This window comes from Chionomys nivalis, chromosome 20 (assembly GCF_950005125.1).
Source record: "Chionomys nivalis chromosome 20, mChiNiv1.1, whole genome shotgun sequence".
Taxonomy (NCBI): Eukaryota; Metazoa; Chordata; class Mammalia; order Rodentia; family Cricetidae; genus Chionomys; species Chionomys nivalis.
This window is the reverse complement of record NC_080105.1, coordinates 5,514,384-5,537,853: the sequence shown is the minus strand read 5'-3', so window position 1 is coordinate 5,537,853 and position 23,470 is coordinate 5,514,384. Positions and strand designations below refer to the sequence as shown.

At 57.6% G+C, this 23,470-nt stretch overlaps 3 protein-coding genes across 6 annotated transcripts; 1 reads left to right on the top strand and 2 right to left on the bottom strand.

The window, feature by feature from the left end:
- The first annotated feature begins 222 nt into the window (after positions 1–222).
- Positions 223–10,581, top strand: Ano8 (anoctamin 8). Of its 4 annotated transcripts, XM_057752420.1 has the most exons (19): positions 223–510; positions 1,176–1,286; positions 1,383–1,515; positions 1,660–1,798; positions 1,869–1,965; positions 2,649–2,765; positions 2,846–2,973; positions 3,071–3,232; positions 3,495–3,647; positions 3,747–3,873; positions 3,969–4,024; positions 4,127–4,201; positions 4,403–4,534; positions 4,881–5,678; positions 7,576–7,767; positions 7,846–7,977; positions 8,130–8,240; positions 9,672–10,194; positions 10,275–10,581. In XM_057752420.1, the coding sequence occupies exons 1-19, from the start codon at positions 405–407 to the stop codon at positions 10,415–10,417; spliced, it is 3,435 nt and encodes a 1,144-aa protein (XP_057608403.1). In that variant the 5' UTR covers positions 223–404; the 3' UTR covers positions 10,418–10,581. The 4 variants fall into 4 exon arrangements, with proteins under 4 accessions (XP_057608403.1, XP_057608404.1, XP_057608401.1 ...); XM_057752421.1 differs by lacking the exon at positions 4,403–4,534; XM_057752418.1 differs by having other exon boundaries at positions 4,127–4,534.
- A 918-nt stretch (positions 10,582–11,499) lies between these two features.
- Dda1 (DET1 and DDB1 associated 1) lies at positions 11,500–17,770 on the bottom strand. The gene is made up of 5 exons (XM_057752422.1): positions 17,638–17,770; positions 14,387–14,467; positions 14,258–14,309; positions 12,743–12,804; positions 11,500–12,120 (listed from the first exon to the last, which is right to left on the bottom strand). The coding sequence occupies exons 1-5, from the start codon at positions 17,638–17,640 to the stop codon at positions 12,010–12,012; spliced, it is 309 nt and encodes a 102-aa protein (XP_057608405.1). The 5' UTR covers positions 17,641–17,770; the 3' UTR covers positions 11,500–12,009.
- A 3,682-nt stretch (positions 17,771–21,452) lies between these two features.
- Positions 21,453–23,302, bottom strand: Mrpl34 (mitochondrial ribosomal protein L34). The gene is made up of 3 exons (XM_057752735.1): positions 22,930–23,302; positions 22,131–22,668; positions 21,453–21,957 (listed from the first exon to the last, which is right to left on the bottom strand). The coding sequence occupies exons 2-3, from the start codon at positions 22,280–22,282 to the stop codon at positions 21,741–21,743; spliced, it is 369 nt and encodes a 122-aa protein (XP_057608718.1). The 5' UTR covers positions 22,283–22,668; positions 22,930–23,302; the 3' UTR covers positions 21,453–21,740.
- Positions 23,303–23,470: the final 168 nt, after the last annotated feature.

Genomic DNA, 23,470 nt, shown 5'->3' with positions numbered 1-23,470 from the left:
CTGCAGTAAGGAAATCACGGCCAGCTCAGCTTCCACACCACGTGAACTCTGTGGGTGGGTAAACGGAGGCAGTGAGGGTGAGTGCGGGCGGGAACAAGCACCAGAGATCCAAGTGGTCGGGTGGGAAGGAAGCTCAGAAAACAACTCGGGCGGAGACGGGAAGCAGTGGCCAGGCGGGCGGGACTGAGGGACTCGGAGTGACGCGCGGGCTGGGAAGGAGAATCGAGGTTTGGCTCGGGCGGGGACGACAATCAAGTGAAGCGCAGGGACGGCGGGCGGTGCGGGCGGGCGAGAGCGGCCTTTGTCTCCTCCCGCGAGCTTGGTGGTGCCACTCCGGTCCCCATGAGCCCGCTGCCCCCCGGCGCCCGGGCGTCCTGCAGCCCCTGACCTGCCCTGTCCTCGCCATGGCCGAGGCAGCCTCGGGCGCCGGGGGCGCGACCCTGGAGGGGGAGCGAGGGAAGAGGCCCCCGCCGGAGGGCGAGCCTGCAGCGCCTGCGTCTGGAGTCCTGGGTACGTGAGCTGCGGGTGGCACCGGGACAGGTGCACGGGTGAGCCCTGGGGCTGCAGGGGACGCTCATAGGGGTCACACATCCCGAGCCTGGCGTGTGGCCCAGGGGCCGCTCCTAGTGGCGCTGCAGCTGCGGCGTAGCACGCGGGGTTGGGGCAGAGCGTTTGTATTGAGGGGTCCCCGTTGCGGGGACGTGGACACGCCCCTCTGACAGCCCCAGCCTGGCTGGTGTGAGCCCTGCCATCTGGAGACTCCCAGCACAGGGAAACGGGGTAATATGGACAGTTCTGGGTTCGAATCCCACCTCGGTTAGGTGACCTTGAGCGTCTGGGTACACTCTGGGCCTCAGTTTGGTGACCTGTGAAATGGGAGTAAGGACTTCACTCTGTTTGAGCAGCTGTTTTAAGGACCGCGCTGTCTTACCAAGAAGCGCACAAGGCTGCTTGTGGGCACCCCATTGATTGCGGTTTGGGAGGCGGAGCTGGGCCTCAACCATGAGTAAGATTTTTAAGGCAGGACCTAGGGGGAAGGGCCTGGCTGGTGCAGGGGATGTAGAGAGAGGAGAGCAGCCCAGGCTGAGGATGCTCCGCCCTCGAGAGCTCTGATGAGGGCCGGTCAGTCCACGGAGAGGCCCGATTTCAGCCGGACCTGCCACGCTGCCCCATAGATAAACTATTTGGAAAGAGGCTCCTGCAGGCTGGCCGCTACCTGGTATCCCACAAGGCATGGATGAAGACGGTACCCACCGAGGACTGTGACGTGCTCATGACCTTCCCAGGTATGCACACCTGCCTGTCCTGGGCCCTGATGCAGCCTCTGCCACTTTGGCAGAAATGTGAAGTGGGCACTTGTGGGTCCCTGTGCTCCTTGGCAGACACCACCGATGACCACACGCTGCTATGGCTGCTGAATCACATCCGAGTGGGCATCCCCGAGCTGATCGTGCAAGTCCGCCACCACCGCCACACGCGTGCCTATGCCTTCTTTGTCACAGCCACATATGAGAGGCGAGTCCCCTGCCTCCACCTCCCTCTGGCCTTGTCACCTTTCTGAGGGCCAACTGTGCCCACTATTCATTTGTCCTAAGATATGGCTGGCGAATCGTCCTTAGCTTGGTGATGCGAACCCTCTATGCCCTGTCCTGCCCACAGCTTGCTCCGGGGAGCCGATGAGCTGGGTCTGCGAAAGGCAGTGAAGGCCGAGTTTGGCGGGGGCACCCGCAGCTTCTCCTGCGAAGAGGACTTCATCTACGAGAATGTGGAGAGCGAGCTGCGCTTTTTTACGTCGCAGGTGACCGCCCTGTGCCCGCGTCTCTGCACCCACGGCCCTCCGTGCTGAGCTCACACCCGTCTCCCCACAGGAGCGACAGAGCATCATCCGCTTCTGGTTGCAGAACCTACGGGCCAAGCAGGGGGAGGCGCTGCACAACGTGCGCTTCTTGGAGGACCAGCCAATCAGTGAGCAGGGCGAGCCGGCCTTCCAATTACCTACGGAGAGCTGGGCGTGTCTGTTAGAATATAGGTGTAGGAGGGCGGAGCTTACGGGCTAGGACGAGGCTAGGAAGAAGTTGGGCATCCAAAGAATCCAGTGGGCGTGACCTCCGCCGGGCACCTGGTGCAAGGTTGGGAGAGGCGGTCCAGGTGAGAGAAGGTAAGAGCAGGACCACGGACAGCACCCATGTGCTCGGTGGTGAGGCACGTTTCTACACCAGCCTGTCATTTCTTAGACATTCAGGGCCAGAAATGGGGGTTAAATCCTAAAATACACTTGGTGGGCATGGTTAGGACATACATGCCTGTGTTCTCCCAGGCCCTGGGAGGCTCAGGCAGAGAGCTTGTTAGTTTAAGATCAACCTGGACTTTGTAGTGGGACTTGAAACCCTCCTGGTTCCCCGTAATCCCGGCCCCTCCCGGCCCCACTTTCCCAGTGTATTGGCCACCACACCCAGCTTATGCCGTGCTGGGGATGGAACCCAAGCCTTTGTGTATGCTAAGCAAGCGCTCTGCCAAACAAGCCACATTCCCAGCCTTCTATAGGCTTCAGAACAGGCCAAACTATGACTTGGTTCCAGCCAAGGTGGGCTGCCCGGGCTGTCCATACGGTGCAGGGGCAGGGATCATTCTCTCTCTTCCTCCTGCAGTCCCGGAGCTGGCTGCCCGAGGCATCATACAGCAGGTGTTTCCGGTCCACGAGCAGCGCATTCTGAATCGTCTCATGAAGTCCTGGGTGCAGGCCGTGTGTGAAAACCAGCCTTTAGGTGTGGATTCATGGCTGGGGAGTGGGCTGGGGTCCCAGGAGACTCTTGGAGGTGACCCAGCCTCTCTTGTCCCCTGGCAGATGACATTTGTGACTACTTTGGGGTGAAGATCGCCATGTATTTTGCATGGCTGGGCTTCTACACGTCGGCAATGGTTTACCCTGCTGTCTTTGGCTCTGTTTTGTATACATTTACTGAAGCCGATCAGGTACTGGGAGGTGCTGGGCAGGACTGGGGGTGGCCTAGGAGGCCTTCCTCCATAGGCTGGCTGTGTCATTGATTTGACTTTCCTCTGTCACCTGCAGACAAGCCGGGATGTTTCCTGTGTTGTCTTCGCTCTCTTCAACGTGATCTGGTCGACACTGTTCTTGGAGGAGTGGAAACGGAGGGGTGCAGAGTTAGCCTACAAGTGGGGGACATTAGATTCACCCGGGGAAGCTGTGGAGGAGCCACGACCCCAGTTCAGGGTCAGTCTGGGGCTGAGGCTCAACATTCAGACAAGGCTGTAAAGGCGAGAATGTTGCGCAGAAGAAGGGCACTGGGGTGTGTGATGGGCGCCATCAGAGGAGAGTGTGCGCCTGAAGGGGTTGGATTTGAGCTCTGAGAAGGCTGCAGAGAAGAGTTGTCTCTTGTGAGAAAAATGGCTTGGCCAAGGGAAACGGGGCTCCTAGGATCAGGAGGTGGGTGTGGCCCCTGGTCTCACACACTGCCCCTTCTGCTGGTTGTCAGGGTGTCCGACGCATCAGCCCCATCACTCGGGCTGAGGAGTTCTACTACCCGCCCTGGAAGCGACTGCTCTTCCAGCTGCTCGTCAGCCTGCCTCTGTGCCTGGCCTGCCTTGTCTGTGTCTTTGTGCTCATGCTTGGCTGCTTCCAGTTGCAGGTAAGCCCACAGCCCCCACCCTTCCCCTACCCTCTGCCCACTGAGCTCCCGGCCCAGTTTCACTCGCCTGAGCCCCCTGCCTTGTCCTGCCCCTTTTAGGAGCTGGTCCTGAGCGTGAAGGGACTACCCCGCCTGGTTCGCTTCCTGCCCAAGGTCATGCTGGCCCTGCTGGTCAGTGTGAGTGCTGAGGGCTACAAGAAGTTGGCTGTGTGGCTCAATGACATGGGTATGTGCAGGCAGGGGAAGTCCCCACCGTCCTGGGGATCCCCATAGCTCTCGGGAGGGGCAGAGTGTCCCCTCATTCACCTCCTCGGCCCCTAGAGAACTACCGGCTAGAGAGCGCCTACGAGAGGCACCTTATCATCAAAGTCGTCTTGGTGAGTGAACACGCATGTCCAAAGAGGCTAGGAGGATGGGAGAGGGGTTTGGAGGACCCGCAAGGCGGGGCTGCAGGATGACCCAGGCCGCCTGCCTCCCAGTTCCAGTTTGTCAACTCGTACTTGAGTCTGTTCTACATCGGCTTCTACCTCAAAGACATGGACCGCCTGAAAGAGGTGAGGGCCTGCCCAGCACCCCAGACGCAGCACTCTGACCTCCTGGGGACGGGCCCGTGTAAGGGGTCCAGGGCTCTCCAGCCCCTCCCTCCCCTCCTCCATCCTTCTCTCCTTTTTGTCCGTCTGTCCGTGCGTCCTCTCTCTTCCCGTCGTTCCCCTCTCCCATCTGTCCGTCCACCTGTCCCGTTGGTCCCTCCACAGCTCCTGCTACTCCTGTCCCTGACCCAGAGCCTCGAGCGGCAGCTGCGGGAGGCACTGGTCCCGCTCGTGGCCCTGCGGTTCCGCCTGCTCCTCCTGTCCCTCCGGGGTTTCCTGCTCGTGGCCCGGGCCAAAGTACGGGCAGGTGGCGAGCCTTCCCACGGTGTGGGCAGCGTGGCTGTGCTGCGGGTGGGGCACGGCGAGCATAGGGTGCATGCGCAAAAGGGTCTTCCGTGTAGGCTGAGGAAGGTCCACCAAGGTGTCCAGGGCCCAAGGCAATGCCTGGGCAGGGTGGAGATAGATGAGCTGAGATTCCTGGCCAGTCCGCTGGTTGGCTGTGTCTCTGAGGCTGAGCTGCGGTCTCAAGTCCAGGGTTGTCCAGGGGCTGCAGGAGCCACCTGGAAGGGCATATGCGTCTTTGAGGGTGTGACCCTACGGTGCCCAGCTCCGCCCGCCCCACGCGGCCTCTTTCCGTCCGCAGATGCTGGCCACTCTGCTCATCACCCGGCAGCTGCTGCAGAATGTGCGCGAGGTGCTGCAGCCGCACCTGTATCGCAGGCTGGGCCGCGGGGAGCTGGGTCTGCGCGCCATCAGGGAACTGGCCCGGGTCCTGCTGGGCCTGCTGAACCCCTTGCGCCCGGACCCCCGAGGGCACCTGGAGGCCCAGGCTGATGAGGGAGGAGCAGGGAGCCACAGGTGTTTGGGTGGAGGCTGCGGGGCGCCGGAGGAAGAGGAAGAGACAGCGGTGGAGCGGAGGCCGGCAGGGGAAGGCGGAGAGGTCCCAGATGGGCCTCGGGGTGGCAAGGAGGAGGAGGAGGAGGAGGAAGACCAGGAGGACGAGGAGGACGAGGAGGACGAGGGCGAGGAAGGCGGCCTCCTGGACTGCGGGCTGCGCCTTAAGAAGGTCAGCTTTGCGGAGCGGGGCGCTGGGCGACGCAGGCCAGGCCCAGGTCCTGACGGCCTCCTGGAAGAGGGGAGCCCCACCATGGTGGAGAAAGGGCTGGAGCCTGGCGTGTTTACTCTGGCCGAGGAAGACGATGAGCCAGAGGGGCCTCCCGGCAGCCCTGGGCCAGAGCCCCCCACCATCTTGCTCCGTCGCGCGAGCGGCGAGGGCCGCGACCAGGGTCCTGATGGAGGTGGAGACTCAGAGACCAGCTCCGGGGACACGGCTGGGAGACAGAGGAGGAGCAACAGGTCCTCATGGATCGACCCACCAGAGGAGGAGCATTCGCCACAGCTCACGCAGGCAGAGCTGGAGAGCTGCATGAAGAAGTATGAGGTGAGAGGGCAGAACCTCTGCCAACCTGGCTCCTGGGAGGTGAAGGCATGAAGGCTGGGAGTTAGAGGACAGCCTGCTCAACAAGAAACTCGAAAGAGAAGCAAACAGGGCTGTGTTGATAGTTTAGTTGGTAGAGTGCTTGTCTAGCATGCATGAAGCCCTGGGCTCCATCCCCAGCACCACATAAACTGGGCATGGAGGCACATGCTGGTCATCCCAGCACTGGGAGTTGAAGGCAGGGCGTCGAGAAGGTCAAGGTCCTTCTCTGATGTGGACTAAGTACTGGGCAAGCCTGAGCTACAGGAGACCCTCCCTTAAAAAAATAAACAGGAGGTGGGCAGTGTTGGCACAAGCTTTTCACTTAGGAGGCAGAGGCAGGTGGATCTCTGTGAGTTGCAGGACAGCCAGAGCTAGGACTGGAGTCCTGGCTCAGCGGGGAAGAGGGCTGCTTGTCGGAGTTCTTGGCTTCTCTCAGCCGCTCAGAAAAGCTGCTTGCTCCAGCTCCAAGCGATCCAACATGGCTTTTAGCCTCTGGACACCTGCACGCACACAGGAATCCGCACACACATAAATAAAATACTTTTTTTGTTTGTTTGTTTGTTTTTCGAGACAAGGTTTCTCTGTAGCTTTGGAGCCTGTCCTGGAATTCCCTTTGTAGACCAGGCTGGCCTCGAACTCACAGAGATCCGCCTGCCTCTGCCTCTCGAGTGCTGGGATTAAAGGCGTGCGCCACCACTGCCCGGCAATAAAATACATTTTAAATAAATAAAAAGAAAATAAGGACTAAGATGGTAAAGGCACTTGCCATGAAGCCGTGGCGACCTCAGTTCCACCCATGGGGGACGGAGAGAACGGACTGACAAAGTTGTGTTCTCGTATCCACGTGCTCTGAACCACACGCAGAACGACAAGGCTATCTGCAGCTAACCTCTGTCCTCCACACGAGCTCTCACACACGCCCTGCCTACACACATGCACCTGAGGAAACCATGCAAAGAAGCACACTGCCCCCGCCCGGGGGCTGCTGACAGAAAAAGCATGTGGTCAGGAGAGCATTGTTGTTTCTACTCTTTGGGGGCCGGCCACTCAGCTTCCAAATAAGTCACACACAGACACTTAATTCTTACTTATAAATGTGTGGCTTTAGCTTGGCTTCTTTCTAGACAGTTTTTCTTAATTTAAATTTTCCCACCTACCTTTTACCTCTGGACTTTTATCTTTCTCTATCCCTGTAAATATTTTAATATTTTCTTTCCTTTTAATTCCATGTCTGGCTGTGTGACTGGCCCCTTCTTTTTTCTTCTCCTTCCTTTTCTTGTTCCTTGGTCTTCCTTCTCCTAGATTTTTGCTTCTATTTATTCAGTCTGCCAGCTCCACCTATCTTTCTCTTGCCTCTCTATTGACTGCTCAGCTCTTTATTAGACCAATCAGGTGTTTTAGGCAGGCAAAGAATCACAGCTTCACAGAGCTAAACAAATGCAACATAAAGAATGCAACACAGCCGGGCAGTGGTGGCGCACGCCTTTAATCCCAGCACTCGGGAGGCAGAGGCAGGCGGATCTCTGTGAGTTTGAGGCCTGCCTGGTCTATAAGAGCTCCTTCCAGGACAGCTAGGGCTGTGACACAGAGAAACCCTGACTTGAAAAACACATCTGTGCATCATTAGCAAGTGCTCCCCAGCGTAAACAAATGTAACACATCGTAAACCCGTGTTTCACACCAGTGCCCATGAAGAGGGAGGCAGGCTCGCAGGCGGGTGTGTCAGGGTGATCATGGGACTCTTGGTGTGGTAAGCGCGAGAGCCCGCTAGTGGCCCTTGGACTTGTGCAGGCAGAGTCTGGAAATAGGGAGCGAGCCTGGGCCTAGCGCCTAGCCTGACAGGAGCCCCTGTCCTCAGGACACATTCCAGGACTACCAGGAGATGTTTGTGCAGTTCGGCTACGTAGTGTTCTTCTCTTCCGCCTTCCCCCTGGCCGCCCTGTGCGCCCTCGTCAACAACCTGATTGAGATCCGAAGCGATGCCTTCAAACTATGCAGCGGCCTACAGCGGCCCTTTGGACAGCGAGTGGAGAGCATTGGCCAATGGCAGGTGGGCCTGTCGGCGAGGCCCAGAGGGGATGGCAGCCCCTGTAGGGAACTCTCCCTGAACCTCCTGCCTCCTCTGCAGAAGGTCATGGAGGCCATGGGCGTGCTGGCAATCGTGGTGAACTGCTACCTCATTGGCCAGTGTGGCCAGCTGCAGCGCCTGTTTCCCTGGCTGAGCCCAGAGGCGGCCATCGTGTCTGTGGTGGTGCTAGAGGTGCGGCTGGTGGTTCCCCCCACGCGGTGGGAGCTGGGCGGATAAGTCAGGCATCCCTGAGCCCGCAGCCCCCGCGTCTGTCCCTGGGGTGGGAGCTGGGCGGAGGAGTCGGGCATCCCTGAGCCCGCAGCCCCCGTTTCTGTTCCCCACAGCACTTGGCTCTGCTGGTCAAGTACCTCATCCACGCAACCATCCCTGACATCCCTGGCTGGGTGGCTGAAGAGATGGCCAAACTGGAGTACCAGCGACGAGAAGCCTTCAAGGTACAGGACTGGGGTCCGGCTGATGCGGTTTCAGGAGGGAATAAATTTTAGGCTGAGTCCCTAGTAAAAAACCGTAGGCAGCAGAGGGAGTATCCCAGCCCCCCCCACTTCAGGTTCTGCACCCAAAGATTCCATCAACTTGGATGGAAAGTCCCCAGTATTTGTAGAGTGTGGAGGTGTATAGCTGTCAGGCCCACACCTAGGGGTGGGCAGGTGGACGGGAGCTCAGGGTCAGCTGGGCTATGCTGTGCTCTCTGAGAAAACAGCAGGATTTGCATGTGTACCAATGCACAGACTGCTGCATTTTCCTTCTTGTTTTGAGACCTAGCCAGCCCATCCTGGCCTCAAATTTGCAATGCCTGTGTTAACTTTCTGAGAACATGTTCCGCCACACCTAGTTTTTTTTTTTTTTTTAATTATGCATGCTGTTAGTGGGTCTTGTGCAGGCCAGGCTTGGGGCTCCATCCCAGCCTCTCAGTTAGCTGGGATTACAGTGCCCCTCAAAACAACTGTTTATACAACATTCCCACTGAATCACCTAGAGACTTTCTTTTTTAGATTTATTTTATCTGTTGCGAATGATTTGCCTGCATGTGTATGTACACCTTGTGCATGCAGTGCCCTTGGGAACCAGTAGGGGGCGTCATATTTCCTCCTAGAACTGAAGTTACAGATGGTTGTGAGCTACATTCAGGGTGCTGGGGACTGAACTGGGGTCCTTTGCAAGAGCAGTCTGTGCTCTTTACCACTGAACTGTCTCTCCAGCCCCATCTAGGGACATTTCAAGTCTACAGGAAGGGGTGAGCAGATAGCAAGCAGGGTGCCACTGTAGAAGGGACCGTTGTACCATACATTGGGTCCTGGAGCCAATCCTTCGTGGGTGCTCACATGGGCGGGTGTTGTCTAGATTCTTGATGGCATAAGCTCCAAGCTCTCAAGAATGCTCATTCTTCAGACTGCCCGTCTGCCTCTTCCAAACCCCTCTGCAAACTGCATGAAGGGCCAAGGAGCTGCACCTTCTAGGGAAGACTTTCCTAGCGTTCCAACCCGGAGCCAGGATTCTAGGCTGTCACTCTACTTTCTCACTGGGGGATCCTAGGCTGTCATTCTACCCGGGCCACGCCCCCACCGCCTCACTGGGGGGATCCTAGGCTGGGGCTCTACTGCTGATCCTCAACAGTTCCAAACTGAGTTTTAATTGACGGGCCCTGAGTGGTGGCTCATTCCTGTGATCCCACACCTGGGAAGTTGAGGCTGGAAGATTCTGAACTCTAAATTCCAGCTACACAGTGAAACCCTGTATCAAAAACATACAAAGAAAAGGAGAAGGGAGGAAGCAGTTCCTTTGAGGTCTACAGCCTCCCCACATGCCCTGCTCTCTGTGCACCGGGTGTCAGGGGTTCGGGGCGCTCAGGCCGTGTCTCCCCACAGCGGCACGAGCGGCAGGCGCAGCAGCGCTTCCAGCAGCAGCAGCGGCGACGGCGCGAGGAGGAGGAGCGGCAGCGGCACGCGGAGCAGCAGGCGCGGCGGGAGCGCGACGCGGGCGGCCGCGAGGAGGCGCGCGCGGAGGCCCCGGGTCCCGACCCCGCGGCGGAGCGCGGCGCGGCCAAGGCCAAGGGCGGCGAGCGGCCCCGACGGCCCGGAGCGCTGCTGCCGCCCGGCCCGGTGCTGCGGCTGAAGCAGATAATCCCGCTGCAGGCCCGGCCGCCCGCGCCCGCCGGGTGCGCGCCCCCGCCGCGCTCGCCCGCGGATACGCGCCTGCCCGCCTTCCTCAGCCTGCGCTTCCTCAAGGCGCCCGAGCGCGGCCCGTCCCCGCCGCGGCCCGGAAAGCTCTTCGCCTTCGCGGCGCGCGAGCCCGCGGCCAACGGGGCTCCCGGGGGCGGCGGGCGCGCGCACAGGAGCGCCGGGGACGAGCCCGCGGCCGCCGAGCCGGAGTCGCGGCCCGAGGACGCAGGTCACAGGCCTTAACCGGGGCGCGCGTCGCGAGGGCCGTGGGCACCGTGGGGCCCCGCGAACCGCGCTCTCCCTCCGCAGGGCTCGCCTCGCCGCCCGCTGGCTGCTGGCGCTGGGACGCGCCCTGGGGCTGCGGCGGCGACAACCCGCCCCGCGTCCCGGGTCCCGTGGAAGCCCCCGTGCGCCCCGCGCAGCCCGCCTGCTGGCCCGCAGCCCGCCACTAGCCCCGCCGCGCCCCTGCCGTTTCGTCGACCAGGATGGGGGCCACGAGCGGAACCCCACAGAACAGAAAAGTACACAGGATGGGCGGTTATTTATTTGTTTTTAATTTATTTTGTCATATTTTTGTAAAACGGCAGAAATGCAATAAAAAGTTTATTTCAACAGTGCTCGAGGTCAGAGCGGTGGAGACCTCGGGGACCCGTAGGCGGTGGCTGGGCACCCGGTTCTCCCAGGATGAGGCCTCTAGAGGGCCCAGGGAACCCATCAGGATGGCGATTTCGGGCCTGGGTCCGGATGCACGCACGTCGCACCTTACGCCAGATGGGACTTAGGGATGGTGCACTCATGAGGGTGCCCAGAACAGAGGATCCACACCGGTAACAGCCCACTGTGACTTGGTCCAGAGGTCATCCTGGCCAGCCCGCAGGGACCTGGGAGCTCAAGTGGTGCTCCCGAGGCTGCACAGCCGTGCACAGCAAAGGCAGAGGGAGACAGAACCCCAGTGTGTTTATGAGAGTGGATGCCACCTGAGACAGGGCACAGGGAGGAAGGGCGTTGCGGGGTGCTTGGGTTAGGACGCACAAGGGTTAATAGGGCTGCCAGGATCCAGTCACTGTGTGAGGCTGGGGTGCTACTGGGGTCACAGTGGGGCGATAGCTCCTGGGGAACATGGAAGCCTTGGGCCTTGCCCACAAGCAGGGACTCCAGAAGCCCTCTTACCTGCGGCGTGTACCATGCCACAGCTGAGGGTGCACAACCACTCTAGTCCAGGGAACTTTCCTTCCCTACCCTCAGGACAGTGGGGCCACCTCAACCCCCAGCAGTCTTCCCCAGCTTAAGGCTACTGGGCCCAGCTTGGCTGGTGCAGGGGCCTCCAGTGGCCAGAGACTAGTGCTGGCAGGCGGGCCTCCCACATGATGCCCATGATGGGTGGCTGTCAGCCCTGTGCCACAGTCCTGGGCACTGTCTCCCAGGGAAATGTGAACCCAAGGACCCCTGGGCAAGGAGGTGCGGCAGTCAGTCCTATGCCAGTCACTCCGGTCCCAGTGGCTCCAGCCGAGGTGTGTGGACCAAAGACGCTGGATGAAGTGGGAAAGATCCTTTTATTGGGATGGAGGAGGAGCACGGGCTAGTCCATGATAAAATGACTTAAGAGAAAGATCCATAAGGGCCGGCTCTCTCCTGCCCTGGTGTGGGCTCAGAGTAAGGGCTGGCATGGGAGGGCCCCGGGAGGTTCCAGGACCGAGACCCAGCCGGCCTGTGGGTGGGAACGGGAAGGAGCGTGCGAAGGCTGCTCGCTTGTTGGGAGACCAGGCCGCCCCGGACTTTGGACCCTGGCGTTGTCTCTGGTGGGTGGCTGGCTGGGGGACACCACTGTGCTTTAAAAAAAGCATCTACCGACACCTCATGGCGCTGGGCCTGACGTCCCTTTAACCAATGCTTGACACGAGTTATAGCATAAATAAAAACTCAAGGAAAATAAATACATGGGTCCTATGAGGTTGGAGGGCGCGGGCTGGGTAGGAGGCAGGCTGCGCTTACACACGCGGGCAGGAACGGACAGAGCAGACAGATGTGGGGCGCTGTGTGGGGCCTAGGTGTCCTCGGGCATGTCGGGGCTGTCGGTCCGGGCCACCTTGCGGGGTGGCGCTGAGCTCTCGCCCTCCGCCTCCACCTGTTCTTGGTCTCTCTTTTTGGCAGCGTTCTGGAGGGGTGGAGCGGGAGAGGCTGGAGTGAGGACAGTGAGGACAGCATGGGAGAACCAATAGCATGGTTCTTTCTCCCTCACTCCCCCACTCCACCCCACCCCACCCCACAGGGTCTCTACATAGCTCTGGCTGTTGCTGTTCTGAAACTATGTAGACCAGGCTGGCCTCAAACACAGAGATCCTCATGCCCCTGCATCATCACCATGCCCAGCCCATGGGGACACCCTGCACGGTAACTCGGGCAGGCGGCATGGGTGTGCTTTTTTTACATACTATCTCAACGGCTGAGGAGTCAGAGGCAGGATCACTGTATGAGGCCACCCTGGACTCATGCTGGCCCCGAGCACCCTCAGCTTCCTGAATGCTGGGGTGTCAGGCATGTACCATGTCATAAATACATTTTACCATTACAGTAAAATGTCAGAAACAAGAGACTCAGCTTGACGACTGGGCGCTAGCTGTGCGATGAAGAAAGCCCCAAGTTCATCCCCACGCTCCCCAGCGCTAGGAGCCCACGAGCACACACCCACTGGAACACTTCCCCCAGGACTGGTCTCCTGAAGAACTTCTATTCAGCCCTCAAGGCCCCACGCAAACATCCCCAGCCAAGAAGCTTGCCTTTTTGTCCCATTGCTGGTGCAGGTAGCGCAGGAGGATGTTCGTCTTCTCTGTCACAATGACTGAGAAGCAAGGAGAGAGCGTGAGAAAGGTGGAGGTGCTACGACCTCCGCCTTGGCTCCAGGTCTGCCTCACTTTCCTGGGTGCAAACTCAGCAGCAGGAGAAGACTGCTGCTTCCCTTCTGAACACAGCCGAGCGCAGCCTCGGGAACTGCTGCCCTGCTCCACCCGGGGCTCCATTCTCAGGCTCCTGGCTAGGACTTGCCCTGGGCAGCTCGCTTTGGAACACCCTTGGGTTTTGTCCTGGTTTTGGTACCAAGGATGGAGCCAAGGTTCTGGAACTCAGGCCAGCACCCTGCTGCAGAGCCCTCCCGTCTCCTGAGACAACACGAGAGGAAGTACCCACGTCAGGCTACAGCGAGGTTGGGTGCTCAGGACGAATCCACAGCCTCACCCATGCCAGGGAACTGCACTGCCCATGAGCCTTGCTCCTTTCCTGGATGGATCTGTTTTTAAGGATTTACTTGTATTATTTTAAATTGTGTGTGTGTGTTTGTGTGTAACGAAGCTACAAGAGGGCTCTGGGTCCTCTGGTGAGCTGCGCTGTGGTGCTGGGCCTGGGCTCCAGTCCCCTGTAGCATAGCTAACCCAAGAGTCTGTGCAGCCCCTTGCATGGTTTTTAGCTTGTGCTGGGGGGTGCATGTTTCGGTCAGAGGACAATGGTGGGAGCCAGTTCTCTCCTCCTACCATATGGATTATAGGGACTGCGTCAGATTCTCAGGCCTGGTAGCCATCTTGTGGAAATCAATGTTTTTGGATTGTTTATTTCTTAAGACAGGGCCTTACTATATAACTCTGACCTGGACCTCACTCTATGGACCAGGCTGGCATCTCTGCTTCCCGTGTGCTTGAATTAGAGGTGTGTGCCACCATATCTGGCTTCCAGACTCTTGATTGACAGACAAGCACTAGGCCCTTGCTCTCCTATGCCACAGGGACCATGGCCTGGACACCACTGCCCACAGGCCCAGTATGGTCACTGCTTCCCCCACTTCCACAGCCACAAAGACTCTGACTTGTGATCTCTGTGGGCATGTGGGTGCACACTGACCTCGGCTGGAGATCAACCTTGGCACTGGCCCTCAACCTTCCCTTTGTTTGCTGAGCTCTCTTGTTCTCTGTGCCAGGCTGGTGGGTCCTAGGTTGCCCAGTGGGGCAGACTCCAACTACAGACCCCTGCCAAGGCGCCTGGCTTTCACATGGGTTCCAGGGATCTACACTCAGATTTAAACTCCGCTTCCCCTGCCTCAGCATCCAGAGCGCTGGGATAGGTGTGCTCAGCTCGCCCACTTCACGATGGAGCCCAGGGCTCTATCTCCCAGCTCGGTCCCAGCTTACAGTCTTGATACGCAGATGGCAGGGGTCACCCCACCTGGCCTGCAGGGAGGACAGACCAGCTTGGGCCACCCTGGCCCCTCCTGGCTGCTGCGGAGGACGAGGCGCTGCAGTACTCACTCTGTTCTGATGGGTACTCTCGGGTCGGCAGGTACACTGAGGGACGGCGGTTCTGTGAATGGGGAGGGGGGGGTTAGCTGGCAACCCTTGCCCTCAAGACAGGGATGCCACTCCCAGCCCCACACTCACCGAGGCCTTGCACACGGAATCCGCGTGGAACCTGCTGAAGTTGCTCTTGTTGTAGACGGGCAAGCCTTTCAGAAAGTCTGCCTGGAGACAGGGGTGGGTGTGAGGCCTCTGATGCCGTCTGAGAACACACCTGGGCTGCCTGGTCCCCCACTGCTCTCCTAGGGGTCTCCCATGACCTGTGACCAGGCCAGAGGGAACCCGAGGCTGGCCGCTTATAGAGTATTTCTTCTACATGTATTCACTGTGCTCTGTGTGTCTGTGTGGGGAGGGTAACGTGTGCTACCATGTGCACACTCACTCCTTCCGCCATCAGGCCTGCCCAGCCGTCTCCACGGGAGCTGTTTAAAGGGGCATTTCCTTGGGGCGCAGTAGTGCATGCCTGCCATCTCCACTCCATGAGGCCAGAGCAGGGCCCTTCTCAAAACAACAACCAAAGCAATAATGAAGACAGGCAGTGATGGTGCAGGCCTTTAATCTCGGCCCTTGGGAGATAGAGGCAGGGATCTCTAAGTTTGAAGCCAGCCTGGTCTATATAGCAAGTTCCAGGGCAGCCAGGGCTCTGCAGAGAAACCCTGTCTCGAAAAATCAAAAACAAGCCAAAGAAGTAAAAGACTATTTCAGAAGATGGGCTCGGTGGTGCACACCCACTGCTCCAGCACTCGGGTGCCTGGCCTGGGAGTCTGTCCCACAACAGACACCAAGGGAGCTATCTGCTGGGCAGGTGGCCCTGCCTTGAGCCCACCTCGCTCGCTCATTCTCCAAATGTCACTCGGGTCTGGGGAGGGGTAGTGTGATCCCTGGAAGACGTCACTGTGGATGTCCCGGTATAGATGGCCACAGGGCCCATGTTACTGCTTCCCTGTGACATTGCTAAAGCTCAGGTCTGGCCGCCTGGCTGACCTTATGGTGAAGCAGATGCCTGCCCCCCCTGCCCCCCTCCACCATTCTGCTGGCCTGGAATGTGGCCAGGCAGCCTCAGTGTACCTGTTTTTTTTTTTTTTTTAAAGTGATTTAATTTTATTAGTTGTATATATGAATGTGTGTATACCTCAGTGTTTACACATATGTAGAGACCAGAGCTTGCGTTTAGGCATTGTCTTCAGAAGCTATCCATCTTGTGTTTTGAGACATGATCTTTCTTTCTCTGTGGTTTTGGAGCCTGTCCTGGAACTAGCTCTTGTAGACCAGGCTGGTCTCGAACTCACAGAGATCCACCTGCCTCTGCCTCCCAAGTGCTGGGATTAAAGGCGTGTGCCACCACCGCCCTGCGGTGTACCTGTTCTCTGTCTTGTGGTCCAGTGCCCCTGACCTGCAGGGTATCCTGGCCAGGCCATTAGTACACACTTGAGGGGTGGGGGGCTCTAGAGCAGAACTGAGGCGTCTGGGGCCATCAGCCCTGCGGGTGCTGTGTGTGGCCTGGTGGCAGAACGAGGCTAGTCCGGGCTCAGGGAGCTGCCCTGGGGCACTCATGTAGAAGGGAGCTGCCCTGCTTATGTCCCCACAGCTGCCATCCCACTCCAGCGCCACAGGGACACCCAGTCTCGCCTCTTCCCACTGGCACTGACTGTGACACGGGTGCCACCATCTGGGACATGCCCTACAGCTCTCCCACTATCTCAGACACCTGCCTGAGCTGTCCCATACTGCAGTACATGTCTGGAGCGTAGCTCGGAGAGGACCCAATGACACCACACCAAATCCAGGCCTGCTGGAAGCTAAGTGGCTTCCTCTCCAGGCTGCACCCCTGTGCAGTGCACTGCCGCCTCCAAGCACAGCTCAGCGTGGCAGTCAAGGCAGTCAGGGCAGAAAGTAGGAACAGAGGTCCCTCAGGGCAGGGCAGGGCCATGTATCTGTCTACACTTCTAAAAAGAAAAGATGGGGCCTCCTCAAGTGAGCTGACAAATAAGGCCTCAAGACAAGGGGCCAGCTCCCTCGTGGGCCTTTGGGGTCAACAGAAGCTGTGCTCCAGGAGGCCAGGTGCTATAGGGGAGGCAAAGCTGGTACAAAGGTCCTGGGGCAGCAGGAACTTGGGAGCCAGAGGAAGAGAACACAAGGCAGTGTGGCTTGCTGAGCAGCTGGGGATGAGGTCACAAAGGGCACTGCCCCTGAATGGAAGCCAGGAGCAGACTCTGCCACTGGGAGCCCCAGGATGCTACATAAGTTACAAAGTGTACAAAATGGTGTCTTTGAAAACCCCTGATTCTAGGTGAATTAAAGATGGCCAAAGGGTTGGGGTGGGAAGGGGTAGGGAGGAGGCTGGACAGGCCTGAGTGAGAAGTGGCAGGCTCAGGTGGGTGCCCTGGGGAGAGTCTTGGTACAGGGAATAAGGCTGCAGAGGTGAAACAGGGACCCCCACAGCCATGTTTACCCCTTCCAGGACCTCTTCTATATGACTCATTACTATTCTTCAGAGTGTGGGCTAGGATCTGGACTCTTCCTCTGCTCAAATCTGAGGTATGGCTTCACCCTGGGTCAGAGAGAAGCCCTCATCCCAAAGAACCACGGGGAGGGACCACGACTCCTGAGGTCAGGAGCGCCCATCAGGTCACAGGGATCACCCCTCTTGAAGATTGGGGGTGAAGCGAGGGGAGGATGTTCCCCAGCTCATCTTATGGGCGGGCCTCTGTGCTAGCCCCTGCCGGTGCCTCATTCTAAGGGGTGGGCACCCTCATTTTGCAAAGAGGTAGACAAAGCTGTTCCCTCGCTAAGAACAAGTGTGGGATCGACAGAGAGGGGCGGGGACCTGGGAAACGGGTCTGGCGCGATGTCGCACTTCCTTTGGTGACAAAGCCCTGCATGACATGGTGACAAGCCCCCTCGCAGCCGAGCTGCCCAGACCCGCCCCTCAAACGCCCGGAACCCGAGGAGCCTCATCGAGGAACAGTCCGGAGCGGGGGCCTCGAGGGACCCCACCCCACTCTAAGCGATTTCCGGGGCGGGGGGGGGCGGGGACACACACACACACACACACACACACACACACACACACACACACACACACACACACACACACGACAGTCGCGACCCGGAAATGAAAGAGTTGTCAGAGCCTGGAAGCCTAACTAGGGTCAGGGGTAGAAGAAAGAGCCGGGGTAGGGTCGCAGGGCAGCCCGCGGAGGGGTCGGAGGTCATAGGTCAGAGAGAGGGGCGGGACCGAGACTAAGAGGGGGTCGGGAGAGGGGTCTCGGGGACAGTGGAGGGACCCGCGACGCCATGCCGGGCGAAAGGGGAGGCCGCACGGCCGCGCTCACCATCGTCCGTGTCCTCCGCCGTCCCGGCCGCCGCCGCCACCGCCGCCGCCGCCGCAGCCTCCTTCCCAGTCGCGGCCGCACAGCCACTTCCAGTCGCCGCGAAGCTCACGCTGATGGCGACAGCGCCGCGCGTCATTGGCCTGCGTGTGGCCCCGCCCTTCGCGCCCGGCGCGCTCCCATTGGCCATCCGTACTCACGCGCGTTGCCATTGGTCTGCACACCTCCGCCTTCGTCGTCGAGTTCGGTTGAAGGAGCAAACCCCTCCCGGGACTTGAAATGCAAGGGGCTTGCGATCCGGAAGTGGGCGGAGATTGCGCGCGACGTCTCCTGGGAGTTGTAGTTCTTCTCGTTCGTGGTCCCGCAGATCTCCTCTCGTTTTGGGGCTGGCTTGATGTCCTGTAACAAGGCCTTTGTACTCCCGACTTTCTCCGCTGAGTCTCAACCTACAGATTCTTTTGTTTATTTTTGAGTTCACGCCATAATACAGACTGACTTTGAGCGTGCAACAATCCTGCCTCAGCCTCAGCTTCCCAAATTCCTGGGATGGCAGGTGTTTTTTTTTTTTTTTTTTTTTTTGCTTTAGGTAGAGCTAACATGGATTTAAGAAAATCTAAAAAATTGGGCGGTTTGAAAGCCAGGTGAATGTGGCACACGCCTTTAACCTCATCTCTTGGATGTCCTGTTAGTGACAGACTTTGCAGTAGATGGCAACTTTTCCCCGGCTTAATCTAACAGCCTAGCCAGGCGGTGGTGGCGCACGCCTTTAATCCCAGTACTCAGAAGGCTAGTTCGAGGACAGGCTCCAAAGCTACAGAGAAACCTTGTCTCGAAAAAACAAAACAAAAAAAAAAAAAACCAAACCAAAACAAACAAACAAAAAAGAAATCTAACAGCCTGCCAGGTGGTGGAGGCAATTCTCGGAGTTTGTGACCAGCCTGGTCTACAAAACGAGTTCCAGGACAGCTACGCAGAGAAACCCTGTCTGGTTAAAACCAAAAGAAAAAAAAAAGAGACTAGGAGGGGCTCTGAGGGAGAAATACCTGTTTCTAAAACATTGTTATATAAAACTTTTAAATTTACGGTCCTCATGTAGAGGACAGTTTTCAAGAGCCAGTACCACCTGTGTGTTCCAGGGTTTAAACTCAGGTCACTAGGCTTGGTGGTGCGAGCTCTTACGAGGTGAGCTGTCTGGACAGCCTACTTTTTAATGTATTTTTTTGATCCAGGGCTTCTCTGTGTAGCTCTGGCTTTCCCGGAACTCACTCTGTAGACCAGGCTGACCTCGAACTCACAGAGATCCACCTGCCTCTGTCACCCAAGTGCTGGAATGAAAGACATGCTTTCAAACTTGAATTTTCATGCAGTCTCTGAACTAGCTACTGAATTTGAACTGACAGCTCACACTATAGTAAAAACCAACCCCCCAAAAGCAAAAACCAAAACCAAACAGAACAGACTTGTGCTTTTGTGCTGTGTGTGTACAAGCAGAGGTGTGGAGGCAAGGCTTGGCACTGTGTCTTCGCAGCTCTCCAGCTCACTTCTTGATCTGTTTCTCTGAGCGTGTGGAAGGTAGAGGACAGCTGTACCCTAGATCATGCTGTACCCTAGATCAGGCTGTACCCTTAGATCAGGCTGTACTCTAGATCAGGCTGTACCCTTAGATCAGGCTATATCCTAGATCAGGCTGTACCCTAGATCAGGCTGTACCCTAAGATTACACAAGATTAGGCTGTACCCTAGCCACCTTCACATGGGCTCCAGAATCAGCTCAGGTCCTCAGCTTGACCATTGAGTGCGGCCTCACGTAGCCCAGGCTGGCCTTGAACTCGAAGATCTGCCTGCTTTTGCCTCCTGAGTGCTGGAATTAAAAGCACTTGCTACTACTGCGCAGCCGTTTTCTTAGTGATTGCTGGGAGATCCAGCCTACCCTGGGGGATGACTTTCCTGTGCTGGAGATCCTGGGTGTTGTAAGAAAGCAGGCTGAGCAAGCCATGAAGAGCAAAACAGTAAGCACACCCTCTATGACCGCTGCATTAGCTCCTGCTTCCAGGTTCCTGCCCTGACTTCTTTCAATGAACAGTAATGTGGAAGTGTAAGCCAAAAAACCCCTTTCTTCCCCAGCTTGTTTATGGTCATGGTGTTCATCACTGCAATAGTGACCCTTAAAGAAGCCTCCTTGCCACCTTTTTATTTAAAGAGACAGGGTCTCAGGGATGGAGAGACCCTTCAGTGGTTTACAGTACTTGGTACCCTTCCCGATGACCCAACGTTACAATCTCAGCAACCACGTGGCCTGTGGGGATTTTACTGATTGCTGGGAAGGGCTCAGGCTATGGTGGGTGGATCCATCCCTGGGCTGGTGTGTTGGAAGCTGTAGATCCCTGCCCCGCCCCCTTGATCTTGCCGCCTCAGGCCTCAGACCCTTTGCCTGCTGGAGTGAACTGAGCAAAACAACTTGTTTTCGCCGGCAGTGGTGGTGCACACCTTTAATCCCAGCACTCGGGAGGCAGAGGCAGGCGGATCTCTGTGAGTTCAAAGCCAGCCTGGTCTACAAAAACTAGTTCCAGGACAGGCTCCAAAGCTACAGAGAAACCCTGTCTTGAAAAAAAAAAAACCCAAAAAACCAAAACACCCAACTTGTTTTTCTCCACTCTGAGCACGAGACCTTGACGGCAGGCTGGTGAGTCTGCAGCTGAAAGATCCTGAGAACTGGGGCGTGGCCAGAGCTCTATATAAGCTTCCCCTGAGCACAATAAACTTAGCATTCTTGTATCAAGAGAGACCATGTCTCTGTCTCTCTCTGTGTATGCGTGTGTTTTTAAGTCTCCTAGTTCCTGGCATGGGAGCTACAGGCGTAACACTGTATAGCACACAGTACAGACGTCGGGGTCTAACACTGGTAGTCCTGGGGGTTCTCTAATAAAGGTGGCTGAGCAAGTCAGTAAGCAGCTCCCCTCCATGGCCTCTGCATCAGCTTCTGCTTCCGTGATCCTGCCTGGTATTCTTCAGCCATGGACCGTGAGCTGAGGTGAAATAAATCTTCCACCAGCTGCTTTTGGTAGAAACCAAACTAAGACATAAGTGAAACATATACACAAAATAAAAATAAGTAAATCTAAAATTAAAAAATGTGGGAATGGGTGGTCTTGAACTTGCTGCACGGATGAGGATGGCCTTGAACTTCTCACCCTCCTGCCCCCATCGCGTGCTTGCTGGGACAGGCGAGCAGCTCAGTCTGGCTCCAATAGCTGCTGCAGTCCCCCAGTGGCCCAAGGTTTTAGGTCTACCTCAGGAGCCCAAATTCCAGGTCCCTTTGCTGTCTTCCACCTATGTGGGTACTCACCCCAACCAATCCCTTCTGCAGACTCAGTCCCTTCCTCCAGGAAGCCTTCCCTGACTGCTCTGTTGTCAAGAGCCAAGCCAGGCACGTATCCTCTTTCAGGTCCTTTGTCCCTATGATTCCACTTTCAGATCTGATCCCCGTGTTTCTCAACTGCCCGGTTCTAAATACACATCACCCACTAGAGTCCCTTCATGACAAGCGTGTGGGGGGTTGCTGGTGACATGGCTCAGCAGGTAAAGGCATTTGTGGAGTGCCTGTGTTCAATCCCAGGAATGCACACCGTAAAAGGACAATCATTTGCTAACTACAAGATGGGGGACATCAGGCCAAACAGAAGTCAGTCTGCACTTTGTGTGGGACATGGAGTCTTGGGGCTAAGGCCTTGCCCACCTCACAGCAGGGGCCCCAGATCCCTGACCCCTCCCCACAACAGAGCTAGCTGTATGTTAGTATACATGCAGCGCGCCTAGAAACGGGAATGTTTATTAGCGAGCCGGTAATATTTCCGAATGGCTGGAATCACCAGGGGTGGTGTGATATTTTAAGTAGCCAAGCTTACAAAGATGCCTTCAGAAACATGAACAGAAACTGCAGAGATAACGCAGGAGGGGGCGCCACCGCTGTTCCGGGACCTGGGGGCTCTGCAAGTTCTGAATTCTTCATACTCCAAAAGCCTAGGAAGGGACGGCCCCCAACTTCTTGCCCTCGGTCAGTTCTACCGGCGTCTGAGTCTGTTCCCGCAGGCGCCGGGCGCTGTTCCTCAGTGGCTCAGGGACTTGCGGCCCTTCAGCATGCGGCGGAGGATGACCTGCACGCCGGTCGGGGTGCTCAGCCGGCGGATCCAACCGTGTTTGTGCTTGCGCTTGATGTTGCTGGGCTGGTACTCGTTCCCACGCGTGCGGCCGCGGGTCTGCTGCTGCACGGAGGGGAGCCCCCAAGCGTCCGGGAGCCCCATCCAGACCCGGGGTTGGAGCCACCTGTGGGACCAGAGAAATGGCAAGAATGGTTGCTGTGTGACCCCGACGCGTTGCTCGGCCTGAGCCTCAACTTCGTAACGCGCAGGGCAAACAAAACAGCGTGTACGCAAAAGATGCTCCGTAAGTGCGCGTGGTAGTCGAGATCTGGAGCGAGGTACCCCCTCAACACTTACCTGCCACCAAACTGGGCCACCGATCTGCAGGCGGAGCACCCAAAAGTCCTGGCTAGGAAAGCCATGTCCAGGGGCGGGTCACTCTGTCCCGGCTGCCGCCAGTTCCTAGACCGTGGGCTCAGCGACAATGCCTCTGGGAAATGTAGTTCCATGTGTTGCCGCGTGGCACTCCGGGAGTTGTAGTTCCACGCCTGTGCATGATGACAAACAGGTGTTGTCTTAAGTGGCGTGTAGTTCTCCGAAACGACCAGCAGATGGCGAGAGAGTGTCGACTCCTCAATCTGCGCGTGCGTACGACAATCTGTCTTCGTCTTCTGGGAGCTGTAGTTCTTCGCTTGGGACACTGGTAGAGGGCGCTCCAGGGTGGCGGTGACGCCGCTGGCTTCAGCTGGGGGAAGTGGCTGCTGGCCTTTTCAGTCGCCCTCACTGGGGACAGGCAGCTGGCACGCAGCCGGCTGACGGCTTCTACGCTACCGCAGCCAAGGCTTCTCCTCTTGGCGCGCAGCCCGGATGTCCTCGAGTCCTAGCTCCTCGCAATCTGGAAAACTCGTGCGTTATGAATTTGCCCTGGCTAGTTTAATCCCTCAGGCTGGCCTAGACGAATTTTCCCCGCCCCCGCAGCTCAGATCTGGACTCCTGCTCACACACCCTTCATGACTCCCCATTGCTCTAAGGTGCCCAGCTTGCCTGCAACCACGTGAAGCCTGTACATGAGCATCTCTGAAGTTGTCACTATGCTATGGTTCCTACCCACCCTCTAAAACGGCCGCTTGTGCCTGTAAATAATCGATGGACTTACTGTGTGTAAAAGGGATGCTGGCCAATGTTTGAGCCCAAGGCCTGGGAGGGAGGAGGCTCAGCCTTGGCTTCCTGGCTTCCAGCTCTCCTAGGACTCAGTCTCGGTGTGGCTGAGACCCCACTGCAGGGATACAATTCCTATTCGCTAGCTCCCACGCTCCGACACTACTGTTTCATTCCCAGGACTCTGGACTGACACGGCCTCTTGGTCAAATGCCAGCTTTGACCTTTTTTGAGTCTCGGTTTCCCCATCTGGAAGTCTGTTTGCAGAACGGAAAGGTCAGCAGAGAGGGGACACACGGCCCGGCGGGAGGTAGAAGCTGGCAGAGACCCTGTCCCAGACAGAACACATCCCTCGCCTCCCATACCACCTCCGGGCTGCAAGCCCTTCTTAATCCTGGCGCAGGCCCATCCCCGCCCCCCATGTCCCCAAACCCTTCACAGGGGCGGGGCTGCTGCTCGCAGAGCTCGAGCAAATCTTGGAAGCGCAGCCTCTGGTTGGACGGTTATCTAGGCCAGGTTGGCTTGCGGCGACAATAGGT

Coding starts and splice junctions, on each gene's coding strand:
- Ano8 (XM_057752418.1), top strand. CDS start 405: ATGGCCGAGGCAGCCTCGGGCGCCGGGGGCGCGACCCTGGAGGGGGAG. Junction 1,966..2,648: donor CTTGGAGGACCAGCCAATCA/GTGAGCAGGGCG, acceptor TTCCTCCTGCAG/TCCCGGAGCTGGCTGCCCGA. Junction 3,648..3,746: donor TTGGCTGCTTCCAGTTGCAG/GTAAGCCCACAG, acceptor TGCCCCTTTTAG/GAGCTGGTCCTGAGCGTGAA.
- Dda1 (XM_057752422.1), bottom strand. Junction 14,310..14,386: donor ATTCCGTGTGCAAGGCCTCG/GTGAGTGTGGGG, acceptor CCCCATTCACAG/AACCGCCGTCCCTCAGTGTA. Junction 12,121..12,742: donor ACCAGCAATGGGACAAAAAG/GCAAGCTTCTTG, acceptor CCACCCCTCCAG/AACGCTGCCAAAAAGAGAGA.
- Mrpl34 (XM_057752735.1), bottom strand. CDS start 22,282: ATGGAACTACATTTCCCAGAGGCATTGTCGCTGAGCCCACGGTCTAGG. Junction 21,958..22,130: donor GTGGCCCAGTTTGGTGGCAG/GTAAGTGTTGAG, acceptor CTGGTCCCACAG/GTGGCTCCAACCCCGGGTCT.